This window comes from Dendrobates tinctorius, unplaced genomic scaffold, assembly GCF_039654945.1.
Source record: "Dendrobates tinctorius isolate UK_male_01 unplaced genomic scaffold, ASM3965494v1 ptg000086l, whole genome shotgun sequence".
Lineage (NCBI taxonomy): Eukaryota > Metazoa > Chordata > Amphibia > Anura > Dendrobatidae > Dendrobates > Dendrobates tinctorius.
This window is the reverse complement of record NW_027361754.1, coordinates 64,623,906-64,635,236: the sequence shown is the minus strand read 5'-3', so window position 1 is coordinate 64,635,236 and position 11,331 is coordinate 64,623,906. Positions and strand designations below refer to the sequence as shown.

General features: G+C 46.8%; 1 protein-coding gene across 1 annotated transcript; it reads right to left on the bottom strand.

The window, feature by feature from the left end:
- Nucleotides 1-10,145: 10,145 nt before the first annotated feature.
- LOC141098081 (olfactory receptor 6N1-like) lies at nt 10,146-11,090 on the bottom strand. Its single transcript, XM_073585656.1, has one exon. The coding sequence runs from the start codon at nt 11,088-11,090 to the stop codon at nt 10,146-10,148; it is 945 nt and encodes a 314-aa protein (XP_073441757.1).
- Nucleotides 11,091-11,331: the final 241 nt, after the last annotated feature.

Below are 11,331 nucleotides of genomic sequence, written 5' to 3'. Positions count from 1 at the left end.
GGGGAGTAAAGTATACCATATGGAGGTCTATGGGGAGTGCATTAAAATATAAGGAGGACAGTTGGCAGGAATGGGGTTCTGGAAAAATCGAGTGTTGGCGCGAATGTGGTTCTCAAGTTGGGAAGGAAAGGAATAGGGGAGAAAATCAACTTCTTTTGGTGGTGTTTCATACCTTAATACCTTTTGGAGTTTGTTGTAATGGCTTAGCATGGTGAGAATATGGAGACACACAAGGTCATGTACTGGTGCTTTACACGACTCCTACTGATGTTTCACATTGTGCTTAGTGATGTAAGATTGAATGCAGCTGCTAAACCATGATTCTCACAGTGCTCAGTCTCTTTTTTTTGCTGATGTTAATGCCAGTGGAGGTTTGGACTTCAGGACAGCGTTGGCGACTTTTATGCAAGATGCTCCACTGGCCGATACAGACAGAATAGAGCCATTGAGCAAAAACAATATATGTGCACCTTTGTAGTGCAATAGCTCACTATAATGCACAATTTCACCTTCTTTGGAGACAGTAGTGGATCTCTTACTTCTTGCACGCCTTTGCGGCTGCACATGTTGCACCAATGATATGTTCGTCCATGCTATGTTCCTTATACTTTGGTGACCCTGCTCTGTAACCTCACATGTGCACTACCCTGCCATGTAAAAGTAAGTTGAATGGTTGTCCCACATGCGGGCCAATTATCCTATCTCGTGATTGTGGCTGTTCCAGTATTCAGAGTCAAACGGATTATAAAGCTATCACTTATCCTGCGTGTGGACGATAAGTAGAATTGGTTAGATAACCAATAAAATGAATGCTCATTATTAGGTGAGTTTGCCTTTAAATGGAATGCTTTATTAGAAAATGATCTACAGTTTAAATCAGGTTTTTGTGTTAAATGCATTTTTAAAAGTAGTTTGGGAAATATTTCTTAATGTACATGTATCTGGAGAAGAATAACCTCATGACCCAATATCAACATGGGTTTACAAGGGACCGTTCCTGTCAGACTAATCTGATAAGCTTATATGAAGAGGTAAGTTCCGGACTGGACCAAGGGAATGCAGTGGACGTGTTGTACATGGACTTTTCAAAATCTTTTGATACGGTGCCACACAAAAGGTTGATACATAAAATGAGATCAATGGGGATAAGAGGGTTAAGTGGGTTAAGAGCTGGCTCAGGGATAGGAAACAAAGGGTGGTTATTAATGGAGCACACTCGGACTGGGTCACGGTTAGCAGTGGGGTACCACAGGGGTCAGTTTTGGCCCGCTTCTTTTTAACATATTTATTAATGACCTTGTAGGGGGCATAGAGAGTAGAATTTCAATATTTGCAGATGACACTAAACTCTGCAGGGTAATCAATACAGAGGAGGACAATTTTATATTACAGGAGGATTTATGTAAACTAGAAGCTTGGGCTGATAAATGGCAAATGAGCTTTAATGGGGATAAATGTAACGTCATGCACTTGGGTAGAACAAACAAGATGTATAATTATGTGCTTAATTGTAAAACACTGGGCAAAACTGTCACTGAAAAAGACCTGGGTGTATGGGTGGACAACAAACTCACATTTAGTGGCCAGTGTCAGGCAGCTGCTGCAAAGGCAAATAAAATAATGGCATGCATTAAAAGAGGCATAGATGCTCATGAGGAGAACATAATTTTACCTCTATATAAGTCACTAGTGCGACCACACTTAGAATACTGTAGAGGTGGTGGGCCGAGCCGAGCTGGGGGGGTGGTCCCACTTTATACCGCGCAGAGACATACAGAGACAATTGGAGGCAACATTCGGGTACAACAGGTCCAGGTTTATTCGCTTGCCGTCCGCCTGACGGCCTCTGAAGTACACCGCACTTCACTTCAATTCACTTCACTTTCCTGGGCCTCCGTTTCTAGGCCCGCTTTACACACCGTACCTTAGCACCAGGGACGTACATGCACGTACCGTCCCTACTTCACCTGATGACGCTACTGACAGGTCCGTCACTGTGGCCGCCTTAGGCCCGTACACAAACAGTAATTTTACTGGTCAGACGTCTTCTTCCACACGGTATGTTTAACCTTTGTCTCGTCCTTTTTGCGGTACCTTCCTGTCAGGACCACCCCCCTGACGTTCTCTCTCCTCAGTCCCCCTGGTCGGATTCTCCTCAGAGCGCACAGACTGTCGCAGTCTTCCTGTCACCTGAGCTCCCCCTGGGGACTGGAACTTTCTGGAACCCTCCCTCAGAATTTATAGCTCACCCGGTTCCTTGAAACTGTCATTCCAACCACGCCCCCCATGACCAACGGTTTCTAAAGCCCTAAGCTGCTGTCAAGTCCTTTGCTCACACTCCTCCCTGCCATCTAATGTCCACCCAAGGTACTGCATGTCCACTACACTTTCCTAGTTGTTTCCCCCTGTAATAACTGACGTCTACCTACACTGTGCAAACCTTTCCTTCTTCACTCAGACTAGTCCGTCCATCAGGTCACCTTCCCTACACTCTCCCTTCCTTTGTCCATTGTCGTCCTCGACAATTGTCATCCCTGCCTTCGTCGTTCTGAAGCTACACCTACATTCTGTTGTCGGACCAGCTATTGAGCCAAACCCACTATCTGCGGGGCCGAACCATACTGGGAGCACTTTGCTCTGAGCAGCCTACTGCTACTCACCAGCGCGCACGCCACATGACGTCTTTCAAAGTGGGCTAGGTACACCCATATTCTCTATATGGCGTGTATCTTTCCCCTATTCTCCCCTTCAGTTACCTTCCACTATCCGGTACGCCATGATCGAGGCCTCACACCTACCAGATCATTACCAGTGCCCGCCTTCCTCCTTCAGGGGTGTCCGTGGTGTTGGGGACCTGACCTAGGACGGCTGTCTCTCTCACATCTTCCATTTCTGTATCTTTCTCTCAATAACGGGTCATGGTCGGCGTCCCGGTCTCCCGGACCTCCTCAACTCTTAGACCCCTACCGGATCTCACACTTTCCTTTGGTCCCGCAGACCTTCCCTTACCTGGACCTGTTGCATTTACTTTGCATATTATACATCAAACAACTCTATAATAGCACAAGTACCCATTTTTATAATTTTTTTTTTTTTTCGTTTTCTTTTGCTTTAAAACTCAACATCCAACAGTAAACATCACCAGTACTCCTTTTCCCTCCCCCTTCCTTGGACATGGACACTCCCTCTCTTCTACATATCCCCGCTCTGTCAGGCAATCAACTTTACGTTTGCTTTCCATGCATGGAACATAAGAAAAGAGAGAGAAAGAAAATAATTGCATTAGTTAACAACAACAAAACTTTTTTTTTTTTTAAATGCAACTGTCCTTATAATATGCACAACGGTGCATCGAACTCCTGACAGTCTATCCTCCTCTCAGTGGACAGAGGTGAGGGCCCCACAGCCGTGGAACTCCTAGGGGAACCGAGAGTGTCTATATCAGTCCTTTTTCATGGGGGTCCGCTTTGCTCAGGCTCTGCCAGTACTGCCACCGCATAATACCCGCGGGGGCAGTATTCTTTATAGTAGGAGACGAAGTCCCCTTCTTTCAGGGCACGGCCATGACGTATGGATGCTACATTCATGTACACTTTCTGGCCAGACTGTTCACGAATGAAACCGTACCCCCTGTCCGTGTTGGTGTACACCAGCCGTCCCCGGGATCTTTCCACCGCCATGCCAGCCTCCCCTTTTGAGTGAAGCAGGCTCCATATCTCCTGCTCCCGGATCTTCTTCTGTTTTATCACGTCCGCCACCCAGACAGAGGGGGTCGCGCCAGTCCCAGAGTCCGGTGGGTGGGACCTTGCAGAGAAAGGGCGTGGATCAGAGGCGGCCGATGATTTCTGCGGCTCAGCAGCCGCTGGGGCCGGGTGGCGGATGGGAGCAGCCGTGTTTCCGGGGGGCTGGTCCACAGGGCCTGTCACACAGGCCACAGCCGGTTCCAATGCAGTCATAACCGCGGCCGCAGGGTAGGCCGCATCCAAAACTTCCAGCAGAGCCGGAGTGACAGCCGGTTCTGGTGATGGCGGTTTTTCCGGCCGAGAGAGCACAGACGCATCTTCTGTCAACAAGCTCCGCCCTGGTGACTCCGGGCGGGATGGCTCAGGGACGGGGGCAGGGGTCTCACTCAACTCTGCGTATCCCATAGGGTCCTCTGCAGCCCGACCTTCCGGTTTGCTGGAGACCGCGTGTTGTGGCAGAATGGTGGGGGCCGCTTGCGGAGACACTGGTGGTGCCGGGGGTACTCTCACCTTCCCCGGCGCTGCGGCCTTCATCACATCAACAAGCGGCTTTCCCCGCAGCCTCCGTCCCCCACTCCACTGTCCTGCGGGCCTCTCCCCCAGACTCGGGGGCTCCGCTGGGAAGTCCTCTGCTGGTATTGGTGGTGGCCGCTCTCGCTGACTCCGCTCAGGCTCCGCTTCTTGCCCATGGACCCGAGGATGTTGTCTTCTGGCTCACTTCGTTCTCCCGCTGCCATTGCCACTCCAGGCGGCCGATGCCCCGGCACCCGCAGCGTCTCATACCGTCCGTTGGGCAGCAATCGAATGGCGCCAAACAGCCACAGCCAAGTCCTTCTTCTGTGCCACTCCTCCTGCTGGGTGGGGCATTGGCAGGCCTTTCCACCCATATGTTAGGGTCCAGTACAGTGGCGTATCTAGGGGGGGGCAGCCGGGGCAGTTGCCCCGGGCGCAGCCAGCAGGGGGGAGCAGTCGGGCCTCCTAATGCAGCGGTCCGCAGTGTCCTCCCTGGCGGCTGCGTTCTGCCGCCCCCCGCCTGAGAGTCGGCGGTTCTCTGTGTCAGCTGTCAAGCTGACAGCCGGCACAGAGAAGGAGGCCGTGCCGGCTCCCAGGGAGCAATTGTACTGGCGTCTATACAGACGCCTGTACAATTGAAGCTCTGACCGCCGGGCCAGAGCGACGTCAGCAGCGTGATCGAGTCATGTGATCACGCTTCTGACGTCACTCCCCGGCGCCCAAAGCAAACGCTGGTGGTAAGTGTGCTCCACTGTGGAGCTGAAGAACCACCGAAGATGGGAGATGAGGGGGAGTTAATGAGTGGAGATGGGGGAGATTTGTAGAGGGGATGGCGGTTAATGTGTGGGGGTATTTAGAGTGGGGATGGGGGTTAATGAGTGGGGATGCCATGGGGTTAATGTGTGGGGGTATTTAGAGTGGGGATGGGGGTTAATGAGTGGGGATGCCATGGAGTTAATGTGTGGGGGGATTTGGAGTGGAGATGGGGGTTATTTAATGTGATGGGGGTTAATGAGTGGGGATTGGGTTAATGTGTGCGGGGGTTAATGAGTGGGGATTGGGTTAATGTGTGCGGGGGTTAATGAATGGGGATGGGGATTAATGTGTGGGGGCGTTAATGAGTGGGGATGGGGGTTAATGTGTGCGGGGGTTAATGAATGGGGATTAATGTGTGGGGGCGTTAATGAGTGGGGATGGGGGTTAATGTGTGTGGGGGTTAATGAATGGGGATGGGGGTTAATGTGTGGGGGTATTTGGAGTGCAGATGGTTATTTAATGCGTGGGGGGATTTGGAGTGGTGATGGGGTTAATGAGTGGGTATTGGGTTAATGTGTGCGGGGGTTAATGAATGGGGATGGGGGTTAATGTATGGGGGCGTTAATGAGTGGGGTTGGGGTTAATGTGTGGGGGTATTTGGAGTGCTGATGGGGGTTAATGAGTGGGGATTGGGTTAATGTGTGGGGGGGATTTGGAATGGGGATGGGGGTACTTAATGTATGTGGGGGATTGGGGACGGGGGGATTTAATGTGTGGGGAGATTTGAGGACACAAAATAAAGAGTATGTATGAGGAAACAGTATGGGGGATTGGTGCAGACAGTATGGGGAGCGAATGGGTTAATGTAAGTGGACACAGTATGGGGAGTCGGGGATATGTGTGAGCAGACAGTATAGAGAGTGAGGGGGTAAATATATGAGGAGACAGTATGGTGAACAGGTGGGATGTTAGAGGAGACAGTATGAGGAGGGAGGGGAATAGTGTGAGGGGACAGTATATTGCAGATATTTTTATTCAGGAGCATTATAATGACACTTCTATCTTTAAGGGCGTCGTGTGGAGATTTGCTGCAGAAGACCGGAGAAGATGGAAGTCTACAGAGACGGCTGTGGATGAGAAAACTCATCATGGGGTCTAGAAGAAAAGGTGACTGACTGCAGAGACGACGTCATCTATAAGGTACCTGGATGTAAATGTTATTTGTGATACTGACTAATTCTCATGTTTTTATTTGTTAGGAACATTAAAGGGGTTGTCCAGGTTTGTACGGAGTCTGCAGTCATTCTATGTGACTGCAGACTTCTGAATTCTCACAGTGCTCACTGAACGCTGTTAGGATTCTCTATTGCCGGTAATTTACATACATACGGTCACATGCTGACTAGACATGTGTGGCCTCACTCAATGAAAATGAACGGAGCGAGGCCGGGCACGTCTAGTCGGAATGTGGCCAGAAGTATATAAATCACATACTTGTGCTGACATGACTGTACATCGGCAAGGGAGAATCCTAAATGTGTGCAGTGCATTCGTTGTGAGAATTCAGAAGCTGCAATGTCAGGATTCAGCGCTGCAGGTTCCAGTAGTCATCACATGGACACTTCACTCATGTGCGATTTTCATACTTGACAACGAGCTTCTCTTCCTGCTTCTCTCAGTTTTTTACTGAACATTGAGAGAGCATTCGGAGGAGCAGCTCGTGGGTACATGGCTAAGTGTGCAAGTCGCATATGTACTTGGGGGGGGGGGGGGGGGGCGCCGAACCGAATTCTTGCCCCGGGTGCCAGAGAGCCTAGATACGCCTCTGGTCCAGTACATGAGTGCGTCGGCCTCCGGGCACATACTGCTGTCCACGGGGGTATGTTGGAGGGGGTCCCAGTCCATTCAACACGACTGCAAACACCCGGACCTCTCCCCTGCGCTGTAGTAATGCCGCCATCTTGCGCAGCACCACGGAGTCATCACAGCACTCCCAATTTGTAATCCACAGGTAAGCCAATTGTAATCCACAGGTAATTGTAATCCAAACAGAGTAGTCCAAGTCCTTTTCCATTCTTTGAGGCAGGCCTGCCGCAGAAGATGATGTATTAGCGGCGGCGATCCTGCCGACTACGCCAAATGTAGAGGTGGTGGGCCGGGCCGAGCTGGGGGGGTTGTCCCACTTTATACCGCACAGAGACGTACAGAGACAATTGGAGGCAACATTCGGGTACAACAGGTCCAGGTTTATTCGCTTGCCGTCCACCTGACGGCCTCTGAAGTACACCTCACCTTCACTTCAATTCACTTCACTTTCCTGGGCCTCCGTTTCTAGGCCCGCTTTACACACCGTACCTTAGCACCAGGGACGTACATGCACGTACTGTCGCAGTCTTCCTGTCACCTGAGCTCCCCCTGGGGACTGGAACTTTCTGGAACCCTCCCTCAGAATTTATAGCTCACCCGGTTCCTTGAAACTGTCACTCCAACCACGCCCCCCATGACCAACGGTTTCTAAAGCCCTAAGCTGCTGTCAAGGCCTTTGCTCACACTTCTCCCTGCCATCTAATGTCCACCCAAGGTACTGCACGTCCACTACACTTTCCTAGTTGTTTCCCCCTGTAATAACTGACGTCTACCTACACTGTGCAAACCTTTCCTTCTTCACTCAGACTAGTCCGTCCGTCAGGTCACCTTCCCTACAATACTGTGTTCAGTTCTGGTCTCCGGTGTATAAGAAAGACATAGCTGAACTGGAGCGGGTGCAGAGAAGAGCGACCAAGGTTATTAGGGAACTGGGGGTCTGCAATACCAAGACAGGTTATTACACTTGGGGTTATTTAGTTTGGAGTATCGAAGGCTAAAGGCCCTTTTACATTTAGCGATGCACCAGCGATCCAACCAGCGATACGACCCGGTCAGGATCGCTGGTGCATCGCTAAATGATCGCTAGTGAGCTTTCATACAGAAAGATCTCACAGCGATGCAGCAGCGACGCAGCGCACGATACTTACCATTCACACACAGCGATCCTGCGTCCTCCCGCCCGCCTCCACGCGTCGCTGGACGTCACAGCAGGAAGCCCAGCAGGAAGCAGACGACGAGAAATGGAGCCGGACATTCTCGCGCGATCAGCGATGGACAGCGGGGGAGCCGGTCGCTGGTAAGTATCACACATAGCGATATCACTAGCAATATCGCTATAACGTCACAAAACCAGTGACGTTTTAGCGATTTTGCTAGCGATATCGCTTAGTGTAAAACCCGCTTTAGGGGTGATCTTATTACAATGTATAAATATATGCGGGGACAATACCAAGACCTTTCTAATGATCTTTTTACTCTTAGACCTGTGACGGGGACAAGGGGGCATCCTCTACATCTGGAGGAAAGAAGGTTTAAGCATACTCACAGACGTGGATTCTTTCCTGTAAGAGCAGTGAGACTATGGAACTCTCTGCCATATGATGTTGTAATGAGTGATTCCCTACTAAAATTTAAGAAGGGACTGGATGCCTTTCTTGAAAAGTATAATATTACAGGGTATAATCACTAGTTTCCTTAATATTGCGTTGATCCAGGGAGCTAGTCTGATTGCCGTATGTGGAGTCGGGAAAGAATTTTTTTCCCCAATGTGAAGCTTACTGTTTGCCACATGGGTTTTTTTTGCCTTCCTCTGGATCAACATGTTAGGGCAAGTTAGGATAGGATATGGGTTGAACTAGATGGACTTAAAGTCTCCCTTCAACATTAATAACTATGTTACTATGTTACATATCACAATCTATATTAAAAATAATAAAAAACTTATAATTTTTACATTGGAGGCAGGGGCATTTTTATACTCATAATTTTGTTTCAGGAAAAACACATGTACTTTAGCCACAATGGTCATACCGTGACCTATCTTTTGTATTGAAGTGTCTAATGAGTGTGTGCAAAAATCATTGTGAAGAGAGGGGAAGCCGGGTCACTGTGACATCGCTTCTTGTGATTGGTGGATCCTGTGTGATCAGCTTCGCATGCCGGTGCCTCCTGTCATTATATTCCTGTCTCTGATGATATTGAGACTGCTGTAAACTCTTCCTGAAGGGACAGGAAATACAAGTCTACAAAAAGCCCTAGCGGCCAGTTTGAAAATTGCAGGATTACTAATCTAGTACCATGAAAAAAATAGTAGGAAAAAATATAAGATCGTAATATGTAACAAAAGAAACACTGGTAAAAAAAATCACATAACACAAAAACCTTCCTTCACCCCTTTTCGACAAGTGCCTGCAACAATCGAGGGAGGAATCTCGATCCACCTGCAGCTGGTTGGCACTAATAGCAAGTGAGCATTTCTGCTATACCCAGGCGATCAAACTACTGCAGCTTCTAGTCTCCCATAGACACTATTGAAGCCAAAAGTAAAAAACAAAATGTTTTTAAGAATATAAAAAAAATCAAATTTCAATTCACCCCCCCTTTCAAAATAAAATAATAAAAAAATCAAATATGCATACATTTGGTATTGCCGCGTTCATAATCACCCAAATCTATCAATATAAAAAAAGAATTAACCCGATCGCTAAATGACTTAATGAGTAAAAAATTTTTTGTTCGCTGCTACATTGCAATAAAATGCAAGCAAAAGATTGTATATACACCAAAACAATTGGAAAATGGCGCGATTTTTTTTTAATTAGCAAATTTTGGATTTTTTTTTAACCACTTAAATAAAAAAGAACCTATACATTATTGGTATCTACAAACTTGTAATGACCTGGAGAATCATAATGACAGGTCAGTTTTTAGCATTTAGTGAACATGGTAATAAACAAAAAGCAAAAAACAACCATGGAACTGCACTTTTTTTGCAATTTCATCACACTTGGATTTTTTTTCCCTTTTTTTCCTGTTTTCCAGAACACGATATGTTAAAACCAATGGTGCGGCTTAAAAGTACAACATGTCCAGCAAAAAACAAGCCCTCACATGGCCATATTGACCAAAAAAATAAAAAAGTTATGGCTCTGGGAACAAGGGGAGCAAAAAGCGTAAGTTCAAAAATTGAAATACCCCTGGCCGTTAAGGGGTTAAGCAGTAGGTCATTTTTTGACATTACACTGCCTTTAAGTTTACTTTAGGAAATCAATGGTGTTTCAAGCAAAAGCAATTACAGAGTTTTTTAAAAGATTTTTTTATTTCCTGATTTCTCAAACCATATATGACAGGGTTAGCTAAAGGTATAAAAACAGCAAAGGTGAGACTAACAGCCCGGTTATACTCTGGAGAATAGGACTTGGCGGTGCGTATATACATGAAACCAATGCTGCCAAAAAATAATGCCACGACAATAAGATGGGTGACGCAGGTAGAGAAGGCTTTCTGTCGCCCAACTTCTGACTTAATCTTCAGAATATCAAATAAAATCTTCATGTAAGAAAGAAGAACACACAAGAAATTCAACATGATCATCGAGCTGAGAGCAGACTCCGCCATCCTAAGGAACCTGATGTCTGAACATGCTAAGTCAATTAGAGGAGGAAAATCACAGAAAATGTTATCTAGCCGATTTGGACCACAGAAAGGAAGATTAAATATTAAAATCGTTTCCACGACTGGAGAAATCAATGAACACAGAAGACAAATAAGGACTAATTTCATAAACAACCCAGAAGTCATAACCGTGAAGTATCGTAAAGGTTTGCAGATGGCCACATACCGGTCAAAAGCCATTAATGTGAGCATGGAACATTCGGCAAAGCCCAGTACATGTAGCAAGTAAGCTTGTAGAAGGCAACCACCAAAAGAGGTCTTCTTCTCCTCAGCCAATAGATCTGCCAGCATTTTAGGGATAGTAACGGCTGTATAACAAATTTCTATACAGGATAAAGCCCCAATGAAGAAGTACATAGATTTCCGGAGACTGGGTTCAGTCAAGATTAAGAGTACTATCAACCCATTGCCAAAAACGATAAATAAGTAGATAAAAAGAAATATTATGAAGAATAAGCCATGGAATTCTTGTCGGTCCAGAAATCCAGATAAAATAATGTAATGGACTTTGCTGCCATTGATGTACATACTTTGCATATTTCCTGTAAAAAAGGCATTTCAGAAGAAATACTATGAATTAACAATAATCTGATGGTAACATGGATTTGCAAACCTTAAATGGCCGGCATTTGCCATTTTGCTGAATCCGTGCGAATTTACAAAAGCTTGAATTCTCAAAAATGAGGATTTTTTGGAAATTCTATATAGAATTCAATTCTATTTGAATATTTTCACTCATCTTTTATATTCACCAAAGATTTGACAAACCAATTACATA

Bases quoted from the DNA above. Each gene is read 5' to 3' on its own strand.
- LOC141098081 (XM_073585656.1), bottom strand. From the start codon at position 11,090: ATGCAAAGTATGTACATCAATGGCAGCAAAGTCCATTACATTATTTTA.